We start from the raw sequence: 19,746 nt of genomic DNA on the forward strand, positions 1-19,746 counted from the left end.
AGACAACTGGATTAGGCTCAGCAAATCCTGTGAGCAGAAAATAGAATCTAGGAGACTATATAGGAGAAAGCCCATATACTTGTCCTGTTTTTTCTCTTCTGAGCATCCATTTGTAGCCACTGTTGCTGAAGACAAGACTACAGGGCTGTAGAGATCCTCACTCTGAACCAGTGTGGCTATTAGATATTTCACATCTCCTCCAGTCCACTTCCAGTCACTTCAGCCTAGTTAGTTGTGCTCTTGTAATTAGTTCTGCAGAGCTATTCAGACAACATTATTGAGTAAAGGTTTCAAATCTAGGTATCAGTTTTCAACTAGTCAGTGTTTTACTTTTCCACAAAGTGCTACATTTGTATATCAGGTATTCACATTCCTTCATATACTGAATTTGAATCATGTAAGTTTAGTAGATCTGAGCCTCCTTGGTATCTCCAACACTATGCTTGTGTTCATTTTGGAGAACTGGTAGAGTTCAAATTTTCTTGTAGTTTGGTTTGAATATCATATCTTTCAGTCAATTGTAGATGATCAGTAAGTCTCCAAAGAAAATCTAAATCAATATGAATAATTCAATTCAAATCATTGACAGTAGCATGGAAAAGGAAAATTAATGCTTTTATGCTGCCTTTAATTCATGAAATGAAAAGACCACAGAAGATAACTCTATGCCAAATTTCAATTTGAACATTATCAAAATTTGCTATTTTTTAAAGTAAAGTGTGTTGATAATACAAGAAGAAAACAAGTTCTGTTTGGAAAGCTAATAATGGATGTATCTGTTTCAGAAACCAAAGCATTTTTGAAAATACCTAAGTGTTACTACTTTTTTTTTTTTTTTTAAGGTAGATAAATAGTACAATCAATTCATGTTTATAAAAGCTGTCTTTAATTTATATGGCGTAAAAGTTATAATATGTTCAAATAATATATTTGAAATTTATTTGGAGTTCCATATAGGACGTGGTAGTAAAGCAAATACTAGAAGAGACCTTAATGCCAAATGGAAACGCAATCTACATTGCCTGTGTCAGTTTATGAACAGAGTAGGCCACACCTCACCTGAAACTACAAACATGAAAGATATATGTAATAAAAGACAAAGGAAAGCCTTTTATCATGATGATAGATTTTTTAAGGTGAGTGAACTTCTATGAAAAAGTAACGCCTTTGCCTCTGTTTATGGGTAAGCTATACTGGCAAAATATTCTGACTCACCTTTTGCTGTTTGTTTTATAAGTATAAAAAGGGCACAAGTAGAAAGTTTATAGCTTTTTTCCCCCAAAACAGACCTCTCAGAGATATACACACATATGTATGTATAGCTGCGGGCCATTGTGCTACTATTGATATACACATATATATACACATACATATACTATATATATAAAAGTACATATATACACACACATACTGTACATGTATGTATGTATATATGTATATCAATAGAAGCACAATAGCCTGTGAGATATAACTGCCAGTTGCCCACACAAAGTTTCTCCAGAAATCATAGGTCTCTTCTAACTACTTGGCTATAAATGCCAGCCTCATGTAGTGTCTTGGGTATCCTAGAGTGACCCAAATGACATGAAATGGCTACTATTTAGGCTACTGAATTGTGCTCAAAAGGACGGTTTTTGAGTGTTATGTGTAACAGATTGTTAGCTCTATGGATTGTATGGTATTTTTTCATGGGCCTGAAGGAACTTCTGTAGTCCCAAAAGCAAGGATTACTAACTTTCCCACTTACCCAGGGAAAGATATAATTTTGAAGCTTTTGCAAGAATATTTGGAAGTCAGTAAAACAAATGTATTATGGATTGGCTTAGGTATTACTCTAAACGGCTTTGATGAAGCCACCCATGCAGGCTGGCTCTCCTCACTCATTTTGTCAGACTTCTTGTCAGTACAAGTCACTGAAGTAACAAAGCCAAAAAATTTGTAGATTCAGAAGTCTACCCATAATATTCACCCAATTCTCTCAGAATCTCAATTCTCTGAGCCTTTCATCATATGCAGGCTTCCCAGACCTTTGTGGTCCTCCTCTGGACCCTCTCCAGCCTGTCCACATCTTTTTGTATAGCGGGGACTAAAACTGAACACAGTATTCCGGGTGTGGCCTGACAACCGCTGAGTAGAGTGGGATGATGACTTCTTTATCTCTGCTGGTGATGCTCTTTGTTGATGCAACCCAGCATCTTGTTGGCTTGCTTTGCAGCTGCAGCACACTGTTCGCTCATACTGAGCTTGTTGTCCACCAGGACACCCAGGTCCCTTTCCGCAGAGCTGCTCCCCAGCCAAGTAGATCCCAGTCTGTGCTGCACTCCTGGATTATGTTTTCCCAGGTGCAAGACCTCACACTTGTCCTTGCTGAACTTCATAAGATTTTTGTTAGCCCGCTATTCCAGACTATCCAGGTCTTCCTGCAGGGTGGCTCTCCCTTCTGAAGTGTCTACTTCCCCACTCAGTTTGGTATCATCAACAAACTTCCTCAGGGCACACTGTATCCCATCATTCAGATATTTTATGAAGATATTAAACAGTATTGGGCCCAATATTGATCCCTGGGGAACCCCACTTGTGATAGATTTCCAGTTTGAAAAAGAGATATTTACTACCACCCTCTGGGTGCAGCCTGTCAGCCAGTTCCCCACCTGCCACACAGATCACTTGTATAGACTGTAACACATCAGTTTTTCTGGTAGGAGGCTGTAGGGAACCGTATCGAAAGCCTTGGAGAAATCCAGGTAGACAATGTCCACTGCTTGCCCCACATCAACTGAGCAGGTTACTTTGTCATAGAAGGTGATCAGGTTTGTTAAGCATGATTTGTCCTTGGTGAATCTGTGCTGGCTTTTCCCAGTGAAGTGCTTCATTTGACTTGTGATAGCCCCCAGGAGGATTCATTCCATAACTTTTCCAGGGATTGAAGTAAGACTGATGGGCCTATAATTTCTAGAATCCTCCTTTAAGCCCTTCTTGTAGATGGGCATGACATTAGCCTTCTTCCAGGCTGCTGGGACATCCCCCAATCTCCACGATTTCTCAAAGATTATGGAAAGTGGCCCCGTAATGACATCAGTCTGTTGGGTGGATAACATCAGGGCCCATTGATTTGTAGGGGTCAAGCTCCTGTAATAGTTTGCATAGCAACTCATCCTTCACTGACGGTGGGTTTGTGTTTGCATTGACCTAGATTTTTGTTCCCAAGGCCTGGGGCCCAAGAGTGCTGGTAAAGACAGAGATGAAGAAAGTGTTGAGAACTTCTGCCTTTTCAGTGTTATTGGTGACTAATTCACCTCTCCTGTTTAACAGTGGGCCAATATCTTCCTTGTTTATGCTTGTTGTTTACATACTGAAAGAACCCTTTCTTGTAGTTTTTGACACCTCTGGCCAATTTCAATTCAAGCTGGGCTTTTGCTTTTCTAACTGCATCTCTGTATGCCCCGGCAGTGCCCTTGTAGTTCTCAAGGGGTGTTCATCTGCTTTTCCATCTCTGATACACTTCTCTTCTCGTTTTGAGCAGACTCAGAAGCTCACAGTTAAGCCAAGGGGTCCTCTTGCTCTCCCTACTTCCCTTACCTTTAAAGTGGATGATCTAGTTTTGTGCTTCCAGGAGAGCATTCTTGAAAAACTCCCAGCACTCACTAGTTCCTTTATCCTCCATGGAAGCTTCCAATGCAATCCCTCCCAACCGAACTCTGAGTGGGCTGAGGTTTGCTCTTCTAAAATCTAAAACCTTTGTCTTGGTACTAACCTTCAACATGCTCAGCAGGATCCCAAACTCCACAATATTGTGATCACTGCAGCCAAAGTTATCACTGAGATATTATAAAGCAGCTTTTCTTGGTTTCTGAGCAGCAAGTCCAGCAGTGCCTCATTCTTGGTTGGCATGTCTAACATTTGTATGAGGAAGCAGTTCTCTACACATTCCAGGAACTTGATGGATTATGTGTAAGATGCTGTATTGTTCTTTCAAAAAATGTCTGGGTAGTTGAAGTCACCCATCAGAATCAGGTTCTGTTGATCCAAAGCTTGCTTAAGTCACCCAAATATTGTTTCATTGGCCTTATCATCTTGGTTTGGAGGTCGGTAGCAGATGCCTATTGTAAGATCCCCCTTGGAGATGACCCCTCTGATCTTAACCCAGAGGCGTTCGATAGGGCTTCCATAATCGCTGTAGTTGACTTCTACACATTCAAGGCTCTTCTTAACATAGAGTGCGACTCCTCCACCTTTTCTTCCCTGCCTGTCTTTACAAAACACCCTATAGGTATCCATTGTGATCCTCTAGTCATGTGAGTTGTCCCACCATGTTTCAGTTATTCCTATGATATCATAGCTTTCTGACTGGGTGTGGAGCTCCAGTTCTTCCTGTTTGTTCCCCAGGCTCTGTGCATTGGTATACATACCCTTGAGGTAGCTGGTCTTCTGGTTCACATCTTGGGAGGCAGCTAAGGAACATTTGTTGCTGCTCTGGTTGGCCTGGCTTATTCCCCAGCTGGTTGAAATGGTGTAAGCATCGCCACCTTGGACCCCACTCCTGAGTCCTACAGTTTAAAGCCCACCTCACCAAGTTGGCCAGCCTCCTGACAGATTCCCTTGCCTCTTCTAGACAGGTAGATCCCATCCCTCTCTAAACAGGTTACAGTCATTGAAGAATGTCCCATTGTCATAAAAACCAAAGCCCTCATGACAGCACCAGCCACGAAGCTAGAAGTTGATTTGCATTATATGTCTATTTTTGACTGCACCCTTTCCTCTAACTGGTAAAGTGGAAGAAAAGATAACTTGGGCACCAATACTTTTCACTTGCACCCCCAGGGCTTGGCAGTCTTTCTTGATCTGCCCAGGTTCTGGCTAGTGGTATCATTTGTGCCCACATGAAAGTGGCAATGTACCCTGTGCTCATGACAAGTTGTGGCACTGTGACGAGTATATGAAACTGTGTATTTCACACACCCTTAGGAGTAGGAAACCTATTGCTCTGATGGGTTTCTGAACTTATAGGAGAGTCTGTATTGCAGAAGAACCATTGCATTAAATTATTGACTGCTCTGTTTCAGGAAGACCATCTTGTTGCACAAAACAATGAAAATGGTGGAAGAACAAATAAAGATAGGGGAATGCTGAAATAATAAATAACTTTGACCTTTTTTTTTTTTTTTTTTTTATTCTGTTGGCATCCTGTTACTTCCTTTGATCTTTCCTGCCTTAAACAAGCTAATATCTGCCAAAAGAGCACAACTGTTACTGAATCACTAAGGTCCTATTTGTTCCGCTTGACAGATGACAATGCATTTTTGTCTTTCTACAGAAGCATAGAAGTGACTTTGAAGGCTTTCACCAACCAGAATCCTAGGTTTTTTCCTACCCTGCTTTTCCTTTTTTTTTGGATGGGTTTTGATTCTCATCTCTTTGAGACGGAGTGTATTGCAGATGATTGTGACACCATTTTCTGTTTGATGCTGGTTAGACAACACTGAAGTTGTATGATTTTGTTGTTGTTTGTGATTGTTCTGGCAAGAACTGAGGTCTTTATCAGCTGTAACATATATGGATGCTGCCATTACATTATGGCTAGTTTGTGAGTGTCCTTTGCAATTACTTACTTTGTATCTCCCTGATTTCTTGAATGGTTGCTTTTGGTGCTAATTCTTTAGTTCTGTAGAGCTTTCTTGTATTTGTAGTTGTTGAATTGCTTGATAGCTTGATCAAAAGATTTTATATTTAGAGTTTAGAAAATAGACCAATTTTATTAAACAATGCAACCTCATAATGGAAGCAGGAGATACATTATCAGGTCTATTTGAGTTTTGTGAAGAAATGGAGAAACTTTCTTTAAGGGTGTTATTTTCAGTCACTAGTATAAGCCTGGATATTTAAATCTGGGCTATTGAGTAAACATTCTTTATTCTAAGTATACATTGCACTTAGCACAACAAGAACTTAATTTCTGATGGTGATCTTAGGTGCTCCTGAGAACAAATAACAATCGCTATAGAACTGAGTGTTTCTCATTGCTTTTTGGTTCAGATTCCATTGGCCATGCTTGCAGGCTTGTTAAGTCAGTTTTAAAATTGGACTTCTTCTTTGGAGTAAGGAGTATATGTTATATCACAGAAACAGAATTTTGGAAAGGTTGCAAGTTATTCCCAAAGAATGAGATATAACCTCTGTGGATGTTAATTTTGGACTTCTCTGATGGTTGGAGATGTGTGTGAGGATCAGAGATTTAGGCCCTGATCCAGGAAAGCACTTAAACTAATTTTTAACTTAGCTCATCATGATCAGTTCAACTGAAGACAGTGACTGATTCATATTATCACAGAAGATAATATAGCACAACCTTATTTAGGACTATATATTTAATACAGTCCCTATTACTTTTTTCAAATAAAAAAATGTAAATGTATCAGAGAACATCTTATAAGGATTCCTTTCAAGATACTCCTGGTCCTGCATGATTTCACAATAACTGTAGTGGAAGAAGCTGCTAATTAGCTCCAAAATGCATCTTTTAATATAGATGGTACATTTCTGCTACTTAAATGGAATCATATCTTCTGAGCAAACCTCCTATTGAGACTTCTCTTCTAAAAGGGCTGAATTTTTGTTAGAATTGAGAAGTATTTTCTTAACTGGTAATTGAGAATTTTAAGAAGTACACCAGAACAGAAGATACAGCTCCCAGTTACAAAGGCCTGATGGATTGTTCACTCACATCTTTCCCTACAACATCTACCATGCTTTTTCTATCTAGAATATTCAAAAATTTGCTGTTTCACTTGGGGTCTGCACAGGATGACTGCAGCCAGTACCTTCCCTGCTGGACATTATAATTTTTAATGAACATTTGCTGTCTGACCATGCTTTTCTAGAGTATGTGCCAGATGAATTGCTAGTGGCAGCAATGAGCCACTCAGATGTGGCTGTAGTTGTTGCTGGACCAGTGGGGGCAATAACAAGGCAGTTCTTTACATCAAAGAGAGAATACAGGAAAATGTGTAGAACACTGATTAGTTCAACAACTGATACCCCTTGTGGACTTTTCCTTTTGGACTTGAGGTTTGTGAGAATAGGCCCAGAGGTAAATTGACACACCTTCCTTGTGTGGCACTGCAGCAGTCCAGTGGCTCTGTGATAATCTCTAATTGGATAGAGAGTAGCTAAGGTACACAAGAGGACTTGATGTGCTGGCTGCAGATTATTCACAGGTACATGTAGGCATGCTTGCAATAGCAGAGAAGATTGATGGTGATTAGTGGAATAACTAAGGCAAATCTATTTCTCTGAAGATGCTTAGAAAATGAGGGCCTTGTGCTACCAGTAGCTGGTAGACAGGAATGGGATGCTGAAGCACCAAGACTTTTCCAAACCATTTGGGTGAAGAGTTATCTTGGCCTTATGGTCACAGTAAGTATAACTTTGTGAGGTTATAGAGTTAGCCTCACCACAAGGACCTTTCAATTGGAGGATCATCTTCTAGGAAGGAAATGTGAATGTGGAGGTGTTAAAACCAGATGTAGTATATTTGAATACCATTACTGGAGAGAAATAGAGTGAAGAAACTAGGTCATGCCATAAGATTGATTCTACAGTCTTCTGGTTTGGGATGAGGCTCTACCTTCTAACACTTGGACACTGATCACTTTACTGTACATGTCCCTGCATCATGTGTATGTATGGAAAAACACTGATAGAGTGAACTAAACAGATGAAGGCAGCCATCTCCATCAAAAGAGGCAGCTGGTTTTATTTTGTGGAGCCACAAAAGATGGCTGACTACTTATCACTTCAGTCTTGGTGGGTATTCAAACATATGGGTGCCATTGACTACTGAGAACAGGTAGGTCCTTTACTGGAGCAATGGGCAACAAAGATATTTTGGATAAGGACTGGAGCAGTTTACAGAAATGCTAAGAAGGTACAGTGAGGCCAAGGGATATTTTTTTTCCTCCCTAACTCAGATTATGATAGAACTGAGACTCTAATACATTGATCGGGCCAGTGAGTAGATGAATTGAGGGGAAGGTTGAATTTGCCCATGGAGCTTCCTTAATTCCTATCTCATTTAGAGAAAATAGAAGACCAATTAAAAAAGGCAGATGTCTTAATGAAAGAGCACCAGAAGGGTTGAAACCATGAAACAGAATCTTGAAATCAGGCAACTGTGAAGAAGGGGAAATAGACCATCATCAAAGTAATTAATATCTTCTGAGTATTTTGTTGCAGATCTGTGTATTAGATGCATAGAATCATAGAATAAATTGGAAGGGATGTCAAGATGTCATACAGTCCAAACCCCTGCTCAAATAAGGTATTTTTAGATCAAGTTGTTCATGTACTTGTCCACCTGAGTCTTGAACTCAAAGTTGAGTCTCATCCTCAAAGGACAGGCAGTTCCCAGCATCTCTGGACAGCCCGTTCCGGTATTTGACTGCTCTCATGGTAAACATTTGTACTTAGTATCTAATTGAAATTTCCTATAGTCCAACTTGTGACCTGTTGCCTCTTGGACTGTTGCTGTGCACTTCCAAGAAGAGTCTGGCTCTGTGTTTTCTGTATTCTCTGATCAGATGGTTGTAGATAGCAATAAGGTCTCCCTGAGTCTTTTTTCCTACAATCTAAGCAGGCCCTGCTACCCGAGGTTGTGCTTATATATCCTGACCAGCTTAGGGCCTCTGGTCTTACTTCTTGTACTGGGCACCCAAAAGGGAGTAAGGATAACAGGAAGTCTCACATTGATAGGCCTAATTTGAGGCCTCCTCTTTAAGTGTGGAGATTACAAAATGGCCGGGCACTTGTGTTTCTCTTTAGTTCTTCATCTGTTAGCAAATATGTCTTTTGAAAAAATAGAGCTGGACCTACTTTAGGTATCAGTTGCAGTGTAACTTGAAACTACATCAAGAGATATGAAAAAAGTAGTCTTATTAGTGCAGTATTTGAGAGGAGAGAGCCGAGACAGTTTACCTGAGGAGAACGTCATCATGCATATTTTTCACGCTCGTGGGTGCACTTGCACAAGAGCACTTGCATGCACATATTTAAACCTGAGGTCTGAGAGGCTCTTGTTGCTCAGTACACAGTCAAGCATTTGGCAGGAAAATGAGCCTTGAGAAATAATTCTGTGAGGCCAATTAATTATGAAATATGACTGGTTAGCAAATGGAGCTGACATCGCTAAGCAAACCTGATGAAACAATGGAAGACCCTGGGGGAAGGGGTGGGGGCAAAATCGGGGAGAAGAAAAATATTTATGTGTTCCACATGGTCTGCCATTCTTCCATGTCAAAAAGATGGGTTTTTTGATAATCCTAATACCTGAAGGATGGTTTTTTCCACATAGATTCCTGAATTACTAATGTTCAAATTGGGCTGTGTATTTCAACAGAGGTACAACTTATCTTTTAAGTGATCTGAAGAACTGTGTTGTACTATGTGTTATACTAATGGTGCTTCATCAGTTTAGAGGTTTACTCTATAGGGATGTCGTACTGGGGTGTGTGCCAGTTAGTTTGAAATCACCCCGGGGTACTTCAAGATTAAACTAATTAAAGAATTTACAAATGTGGAATACAGGTATCACAGTTACAAATCTATAATGGTACCTGAGAGGCTTCTTCATACTGTCTTCTAGTTAAGACACATGCTTAACCCATGCCTCAAGGGTCAGTACTTGTGCAAAGCTTATGCTGTCAGGTTGGGGAAGTATGCTTGATTTTATAAGCAACCTTTTTTAGGGGTTTCCTAAGAGTTCATTTAGATACAAATCTCTCCCTCTACCCACACCATTGCTACATCTCTCCTACAAGATATCCTGGTCCTTGATTTAAGGAGCTTGTTTCAGCACTAGTTTCCTCATGCTGTCCCTCTGGCAACTAAAAATAAGTTGTACAACAATTGTCTTACCTGGCTGGGCAATGATGAAATTTTGTGCTTGGCTTTCATGCCTCAAATCTCATAAACAAAACTAGTCAGTTTTCTTAATATCACCACATAGATGGGGTTAGGCATGTGGCTCATTTCCGACTGTTTGTGGAAGCACAAACATGGTAATATGTGATATTTTGAAGATGGCTTACCCTTAAGCTAATCTCAATAGATACAAAGCTGTCTTCTGAAGATTTTTCAAAGTTTTCTTGCTAGGCTGTTTTCAGAACAGTAACTCATGGTGATTAGTCACTCCATTCAATTTGTCTTTGATATTAGCAGAACAAATGAATATGAACATGGGATTCTAAGCTCCAGTTTTGCATTTCAGAGCTCATTCTTGGTTTTAGATGAAGCTAGATCCATGAGACATGGTCTGTTAAGATCTTGTGTTTGTGAGTAAGCAGGGAATGTTGCTTAATGTTAAATCATAGTATTGCTTTTCTACCAGTGAACATCTTTGTTCACAAGTAGTTAACATTTTGTGTAGGAATACAGAGAAATGTCTTTTTTCTTCTGTTTTTCTGCCTCTGTGAAAACATCTGCTAACTCTTTGAAATATCAGTGTTTGTTAATATCTCTTGAGTTTGTCCAGAGTACTCGGGTATTTTGGCCCATTTTATGTATGTAGTAAGTAATTTATTCTGTATGAGTTGGGCACAATTACTTAGTCTTATCTTCTCTCATCTTTCTTAGGTACAAAACACTGAAGAAATGCACAAGCTAGTTATATTACAGCATGTCTTCTACTCTTTAGGAAAGGGTACATTTCTACATGTTGGTTTCTAACGGCAAATAGAAAAGGCAGATGGTGCCCCATTTTGGTGTCAGAAAATTCAGTATGTCTGGATACTGAAATTAAGTATTATAACTGACATAGTAATCTGAATTTAAGACCAGGCTCTTACTCTGCCTGAGAAGAGTAATGAAAGGGGCAAACTTTCTGTATCTATACTAGTCTGGATGGTAGCATGTCATTCACTCTTTTGGGAAGTTTTGTGCTCCATCTACTCAGGACTAGGGTCTGAGTGAGGAGTGATCAGGCTCAGTCAGGAGAGAACTTTTAGAAATCTTAATTCTTAAAAACTTGCAATTTTCAAGGGTTTAAAAGTTGGCCAAATGTGGATGGTGTTTCAGAGGAATAGCAAAAGGCAGTTTTGTGACACACAGTTTCAGCTCCCTGCCAGATTCAAAGTTCCTGCTCCAAAACCATCATTTGCTACAGCAAAAAGTGTTTTTTGTTTCAAAAAAGGGTTTCTAGACATCTTAAAGGAGGGAAAAGCAAAAAATTTCTTTCCAGTTGGCTCAGATACTTCCAAATTATTATCTCTGAGCTCATCACTGACATGTAAAATTTCCACCTGAATGGCTAAAATCTGATAGAATCACAAATAGCTGTAAACAAAGTCTTAAAATTTAAAGCATCAGAATCCTTTACCAAAAATCTATGCTGACATCCCAGCCTAATTTTTCTCTTGATTACACAGGTAATTTCAAAGTATGCAATAGATCTTTTCACACAAAGTATAGGTAAAACTGAAGGTATATTTAAATGTTGTAAATTAATAAACATATGTGTGGAATAATTGTATTCCACAGTTCCCTGTTTGGAATAAGAACTATTTTGAGCAAATGTTCTCCAATTCTCTACTTATATTTGATAGCATAAGTTCTCCTTTTAACAGTAAAATCAACCTAAAACATAAATTTCAAATTAAAAATCGTTCGTCCAGCCTTTTGATGCCATGGATGGTTTTGGTAAGTTATTTGGGATAGGGGAAAAAAAGGTATACATCTTTGTATCAATTTATAAAACTTCAAATGTTAAAACCTCTCAATAACAGCGTGAAGTACTTATCTCTACTAAGAGCCTAAGGAATTTTTAAGCATACCTCTTGCTTTGCCTAGTGGTATCAAGGGCTTTATTTTTTTTTTTTTTTTTTCCCAGAGAAGATTTATAAAGCAGTGGGGTAGATGGTGCTGTTCTCCAGCTGCCTATCTTGAGGAGTTTCCTCGCTGGACTAAACACAACATAATTTCTCTGTAATGTTACAGTGGAATCTTGGAAAAACATAATGTTCCTCCTGTTATGTGCAATAGATTCTTCTTTAATTGCAGCAGCTAAAAAAAACCTTCTATCTTTATAGCTGTGGAACCAAAGCGACGAAGTTTATGGTCTCTCACTGTCAGCAGGTTTATGGAAAATTTATAGTATATGTTCTAAGTTCTGAGCTTACCATTTTTTTTTGGAATACTTACTAAAACTAGTGCTGAAAAAAGCCCATTATAGGATTAGGAGTTTTGCTATCTGTAAAGATTCCTATATTTTGAATAGTCTTGGTGTAGTGTCTTTACTATCATATCCTTTTCCCTCAAAAAAAGAACAGATTCTTGTTCAGAATCAAGAATCTGTTCAGGCTGTTTCTTCCTCCTTTTGTTTTTTCTTTTTCTTTTTTTTTTTTTTTTTCTGCCTATAAACTGAACTTACGCTATTACCACTTCCTGACTGGCTTTCAGGACTTTTAGTTAATGTAAATTGCCGATGGCACTGGAAATTCCCAAACCTTCTTTTGGTTATTTAAATAAATTAGAGTAATAGTTTCTGTAATTTTTGTTATCTATCCTTTCCCTTTTTCTGTGTCTGAGTGCATTTTGCTGGTGCCACATTATTTGCAATCAGTGGAAGGAGGCTACTTCTCTCTTTTTTTTTAAATTTTTTTTTTTAAGCTATGTTCTAGTTTTGAAGTGAAAATACGTTCATGTTGTCTATTATGATAAGAATCCTGAATTTGATTCAGCACCCTCCTGTTTGTCCATTTGAGCCAAACTGCACTATGCATGACTGCTAGCTTAATCTGATCACTCTAGTCATTTGTCAAAAAAAAAAAAAAAAAATCCCAAAACTAGAAGCAAACTGTTCATCAGTGAATCAAAATGAGCAGAATTTGCCTTTAGAAACATATCAAAATATTCTTCAGCTGTAAAGGATGCTAATTTAACCACAGAGCCACAGAAATGTGATTTAGTTTTACTGTTACTACTTTGGTATTTTATTAGTGTAATTCAGAGTAAATTCCTTACTCTGGAAAATCTGAGTTGAGCACTGGAACTCTGGCACATCTAGAAAAGGAAAATATAAAGGTTGACATTTTATAAGGAGGAACACAGGATTTAATCAGTCACTTCCATTCATTTAATCAATTAATTTCTCATTTCCATGACAAGGATAATGTCCGAATCCTCTATGTTTCAGAAACTCATCTCTTGACTCAATCTCCCTAAAAATCACTGTGTATGAAGAAGCAATTTCTGCTTTGACCTTCCTTGCTAACATGTCTGTAGTGCTTTTCAGTCACAGTGGGCTGTCCCCTCCTGTTTCTTCAGTATTTATCAATTGCTATTCTCTCTTTCCTTCCTGTTTCTTTCCTGTTTTAACATATGCATGCATACCATGCATTCATAAATCTGGATGGATCAAAACCAGCATTAATTTTATTTGTATATTCCCAAACTTCCAGCAAAAAAAAATCTATACCTGATATAAATTTACCAAATCTTCAGATTTTGTAGAACCAGTTTCCCTCTATTTTTTATGGGTGTCTGAGGAAGACTGGGATAGATGACTTTCTTCTGTAGTATGTGCTTGGTAACTGCAGAACAATATTAGGCCTTCATTAAGCTCAGAGAAATACATAGGGCAGCTTGATTGCAGTTGAATACACATTAGGGGAGAAATTACCAAATCCGAAAAGGTAGATTTCCCGTTGACTAAGTATTTTTTGAGCACTTCTGTCTAGCACTGGGAATGAAGATGCTGCAGCCAATTCATGTTTTTATTTACTCTCTGTTATTACTACATGTGATTTTTTTAAAAAATACACAGTGAATGAGGCAAGACCTTCTGTATGAGATCTGCATATTTTTAAAGGCCTACATGAAGCAGGATTTAGCGGAACCAAATTTTTGCATAGACTTCATGTCCAGTGGTAAAAAGTACCAAATGTTATTGCTATATCCTGTGCACATTTCCATATTGTGCTCATAATATGTAAAACCCGACATCTAATAGATCAGAGTGATTAAGCTGGGTGGTGGAGTAAGTCCCGGCCTTTAAGCACAAATACCAGGTTTTAGAAATGTATGTCTCATTTTTCTGGGGCGTGAGCCCACAAACAGATGCATCTAGTGCCATCTCTAAAGCAGAGTGAATTAACAGCATGTGTTAAGTTGGAGCAGGCAGGATAGTCATCACCGTGCAGGACAAGAAAAATACCCTCCTCTGATAATCTGTTGCATTTCATAGTTTTTTTATATCTAAAAATCCCACATATAGTATGCAGAATCAGAAATTCAACTTCTTCGTGGGATTTGGTTTGACTAGCCCTCTGCCACACCCTTGACCTTTCTTCCTCTCTCGATCTTCTTCCACAGAAAAAGTAAGCCAAACATTACCGGATGCTATCACAGGGATTCCCAGCTAGCCCCTAAGATCTTGTTGGTGGCACTCACGTTTTTTCTTCTGAGATCTGTACCAGGCTGTGTGCTGCAGGGATACTGCAGCCGTCATTGCTGAGCCCTTCTATGGGGGCAGGACTGTAACTTTCCACACTGGCTTGTGGAAAGCTGCTCACAGGGTCCTTAGCTGAAATGGTATGGAGCAGAAGTGATGGTGCTTTTATTTAACCCTACAGTGTGTTTTGATGCTGTTTGCTTATGATGGAAATTTTAAATATTTGTCTCCCTGAAAACACAGAACCCTCCCAAAATGATTAATCATGTTTTTAAAAACTACATGTAAGGCATGCAGGATGCATTCAGAAGCCAACTCTCTGTGTGCACACTTATATCTTGGATCTTCTGCATAGCTGTTATGCTGGAGCATTTTATTGCATGTCAATATAGTAATTCTAACATAGCATACATGTTGGATAATGCTTTAAATAAAAATTTAAAGTCCATTTTTTAGAAGTGGGTACTTCTTATGGCAGGCAGATTCACATTAATTCTCAGATTATGCAGTTTAATATGAGATAATGCTTTCTCTATGTATTACCGAAGCATGAAACGAAATCTATGAGTGACTGACCTTAAACTCGTAACTGCCATTCATTTCAGTCTGTGTAGCCCAGCAGACTGGCTGCTGAGAGCTATGCTTGCTTGCTGGTTTGTGAGTCTGCAGATGCATGTTCGCCCACTCTATGCAAACATGCACACTCTCTTTTTTTCTCTCACACTGTCTGGCATATTTTCAGAATAACTCTTCGAAGACTTTCTGAACTGCTGGGTATGATCATCTGATTATTATTTTTTTAACTGGGAACATGTTTAGTCCAGTGTTATTTAAACAAGCTTATCTATTTGATCAAAGTCTACGATCTGAAATTTGAACAGGGTAGGTAGGGTGGCTGGGTGGGTGAGGAAATCTATCAAGTACATATTTATGTGTGTGTTGCTGTCTTAGCTGTGTGCCTGCAGAGGTACAAATTGCTTCAGAATAGTCTTGCAAATATAAATAATTTTGGCTATTTTAGTAGAAGTTCTGAAGATATAGTATTATTACTAAAATAAGACCATTTTTAGTAAACTTTTCTTGAAGCTATTAGTGATCTGCATATTCAGTTTTTCGGTTTCTTGGGTTTTTTGAAGGTTGAGTTGAGTAACTGTGGAGTTGTTTTAAGTATAGCATAGACTTCGCTAGTATTCAGAGCATAGTAACTGGTAGTAACTGGAGCCCTTATATTAATGCGTTTAGGGTTGGCATTAACCTATTTCACTGACTGAACCACAGACCACATCAATAAAGCTAGAGAGCTTGAAACAGTTTCTCGGGGTTTTCATTTAGCTGGTTCAGGAGAACTGGTTTGTGCAAAGTTAGAATTATATGGAATGAGATTGCAAGATGAAACATGCATGCCACACCTTTTCATTATGTTCTCTAGCTTCCCTTTTTTTCTAAATATAACTTTGAGAGGCATTTTAGTTTATTTTAAAGCTGATCCCATTTGATTATTTTAGATTACTTGATTTTCTAGTCTGATTTCAGAATTCAAGTTTGCTGACCTTTTGTTCACAGGATTAGGAAAAAGAATTTCCTGTATTCAATTCACGTCTCATGCAATCAAATAATTCTTTCCTAACTTTTAGGATCTTCCTGTAGCAAGGTCTGAATGATGCTTTGTTTCACCATTTTATAGCCTAAAAAGAAGCAGAGGGAAATTTCGAGGCTAATCTAAAGTTTTTCCTTTCTTTTTAATGCTACTATTACACTCTAGTGACTTCAAGTTATTAATGATGAAAGTAATAATAAAGAAATAGCAAATAAAGAAACCTTTTATTCTACATAGATATCATATGCCCTTTAATTTTGTTAGCTAGTTTTATTGACTGAGGCTCATTACACACGCACACACGCACACACACACACACAAGCACACTTGCACACACACGTTCTGCTTTGCCCTGTCTGAGTTACAGCATAGTCCTACCCAGGGTCATTACAATGTACACATTACATATTTCTAGCAAACATGAAAATGAATCAAACAGGAGGAGAGATAAGCACAGATAGATTGGAGCCTGCTGAGGAAATAAAAGGCAGTAATCTGCCTGACCACTGGACTACTCTTCCTGGCTGGATTAAGTGTTCTTTCCCGTTAGTTACTGCGGAGCACTGGCGACCCTGAAGTGAAAAATTAAACAACTAGTAAGAATGAAGTAACATTTAGAGGGACAATTATTTGCTATAACTCCAAAAGTAATTGTTTCTGAAAAGATGTTTAAACCAACGTCGGCACAAGGCAAGAGTTCCTGGCTCGTGGCCAGCACCTTGTAATGCATATTAGTACAGATGAGGAGTTCCTAAAAGTTAGAGAGGGAGAGGGAGGGAGGGAGAGAGAGAATGTGCGTTTTCAGTGCTTGCTCTGCTTTTGTTTGTACCCTCCTCCTTGCTGAGATTAGAAGAATACCTGTGTAGTGCTGCTTTATTGTGATTTCTGCTGAGCCTCAGAATAGGTTCTGGTATTTTTTTTTTTAGGTGGACTGCCAGCTGCCGATCTTGCTGTTGACAGTAAAAGCAGATATGTTCCTTGCTCACTGCCATTAATGCTGACCATGACCCTTCACACCAAAACCTCTGGAGTTACCCTGCTGCACCAGATTCAAGGCACCGAACTGGAGACACTGAGCAGACCTCAGCTGAAGATTCCCCTGGAAAGATCGCTCAGCGACATGTACGTGGAGAGCAACAAGACAGGAGTTTTTAACTACCCAGAAGGAGCCACTTACGATTTTGGTACTACGGCTCCAGTGTACAGCTCTACTACTCTCAGTTATGCCCCTACTTCTGAATCTTTTGGGTCTAGCAGTCTGGCAGGATTTCACTCACTGAACAATGTCCCACCAAGTCCAGTGGTGTTCTTGCAAACGGCGCCCCAGCTCTCACCCTTCATCCATCATCACAGCCAGCAGGTACCCTATTACCTTGAAAACGAACAGGGCAGCTTTGGGATGAGGGAAGCTGCTCCTCCAGCCTTTTACAGGTAAATGCTACAGATAATTTTTCTTTCTTCTTTAAGCAGATGAACTCAAAAAATTAGAATGTGGAAATCTGTATGCCCTAATATTTTCTTTTTGCGTAAAGGACCGTGTGTTTTAATTGAATCATCCACGATACCTAGACCATAAAAAATACCTTAGAATAAACCAGAACTGTAATTCATAGCTCACTCTGACTGTAAGCTGTAAATTTTGAAAACTGTACATAAATGAGAAACAAATTGGATAATGAGTATAACTCCTTGTTTCCTGGAAAATGATGATATCATATTTGATTAAAGAATGGCAAACAAACTTCCTGTTGTAATATACTAGTATTACTGTCTGAAGTATACTAAAAAGACTTCCACCGTCACAGATTTCTGGGTGTGAGTGGTTGTTTGTTCAGCTCTTAGGCGGTAGTAAGAGTATTTTTCTCCTCTGGTTTCCTTTACAGTATGAGGAGAGAATATAGGAAGTGGTTCAGAAGCACAATATCCTTCCTAATCAAACTGTTAGAGTTGACTCAGTGACAGTATTTCAGTCAGTAATGATCTTCATGAGCTATCCTAAGAGCTGTGTACATATTAACCTTCATTTTTCATTGGAGGGTGACATGTATTCACCAAAAATATAGCATGCTGCATTTCAAAATAGAAGATTTTGGGGTTTTTTGTATTTTTGTCCCTTAATAGAAGGTTTGTTTTGGTTTGGTTTTTTTTGTTTTTTTTTTTGTTTTTTTTTTTGTCTGGAATAGAAAGATAAAAATATCTCTGAAGGGGGGGAATATTAAATCCTCAGTTTAAATATTTATTGTCAGTTGTGAAAACATTTATGTAATCTTTAAAGTAAGTGGCAGAAATTGATAGAACCATAGCTTCCAAGAAAATATAGTCATACACACCAATACCCACACTGTTAATGTCTGCACAGTGTTAATAGCATAGTTTTGCATCAGCTTGTTATACTGGGCTTCATGAAGTGAATCAAAGGTAAGTTAGATGTAATCTTTTTTTCCTAAACTCTGGCTGTTTATTTGAGAGATACAGGTGAGTTTGCTAGAAATGGAACTGAAAAAATAAAAGCAAGTTATTTTTCCCTGTTGAGGGCCAGACTGTGCCAGACTTATTTGCACAATATAACTTGTTACTGTGAACAGCAACGTATGTTCTTAAAGACAGTGTAAAGACAGCCTGACTAAGAATCTGATCCAAAAAAACAGATGATGATTGCACTTTTTAAAAATGATTAATCAATTTTGGGGAGCAGATGGAATAAAGACTGGTGAAATGATAGATAACGGTTATGTCAGACTGTCCAATACAATGATCTGTTAACTGAATTGGTTCAAACAAAATGCATTTTAGTGGAACCGAATACAGTACCTTAGGAAGAGTGAATACATGTCAGAGCATAAAGATTTTGAATGATTACCAGTGACTTGAGAGTGAAACTGCACTTTGCGCTAGATTAAAGGGTTTTTTTACATGAACGTCCAGTGCAAAACTATGGTGAAAAGTGTGTAAGTGACCTTAGATATGTAAACAGTGAGTTTGTGAAATTGAAATACACAAGCAGAAAATGTACTATAGTTGGGGTATTTTACTTCAGGAGGAAACAAACCCAAGAATCACCTGGAAATAGAAGCTGAACTATGGAAATAATGTCCTTTTATTTTTAAACAGTGAATTGACGTCAGACACTTCAAAATAAAATTAATGTACATTTTTGGTTTAACTACTGGAGCAAACATATAAGGCCAGTGCTGGATTCCCCATTTCCTGACACTTCTGATCAAGGATGGGTATCTCCCTTGAAGATGTGTTTTAGCCACATGCAACTGATGAGGCTTAATGCAGCAGTAATTAGGTGAATTTATGATCGTGGATAGGCAGGTGGTTTATCTGCATACAGCGTTATGCAAAGGATTTAATGGCCCCTGCCAGCTATAATTCTGTAAAGCGCGTCTTATGTGGTAATAAGAAACATGTATCAAGGGGCTTGCTATGATTATCTTTTGTTAACAGGCATAGTACTGTTGGAATTAAATTGATAAAAGCTTTGCTTTTTTTCCTTTTAATTTTTGCAAGGTTGTATTTACAAAGTTATTACACTCACAACATGAAATATTAGGTCTTTATTCTTGTGTTTTGGCACAAATCCAACCACCAATAGTCTGTTAAAAATAATTTGAATAGGTGTTCAGTGTATGGGAAATATTTAAATATCTAATCTTGGGATTTAAGAACAAGATCTTTAAAAAATATTGTAATGCATGAATTT

General features: G+C 38.3%; 1 protein-coding gene across 1 annotated transcript in view; it reads left to right on the forward strand.

Moving 5' to 3' along the window:
* The window catches only part of ESR1 (estrogen receptor 1), a 159,558-nt gene that overhangs the window by 27,725 nt on the left and 112,087 nt on the right, over positions 1–19,746 (forward strand). Inside the window, 1 exon segment of the mRNA XM_074818769.1 lies at positions 16,964–17,468. Coding sequence (XP_074674870.1) covers positions 17,032–17,468 — 437 coding nt within the window. The 5' untranslated portion in view covers positions 16,964–17,031.

This window comes from Strix aluco, chromosome 3 (genome assembly GCF_031877795.1).
Source record: "Strix aluco isolate bStrAlu1 chromosome 3, bStrAlu1.hap1, whole genome shotgun sequence".
Taxonomy (NCBI): Eukaryota; Metazoa; Chordata; class Aves; order Strigiformes; family Strigidae; genus Strix; species Strix aluco.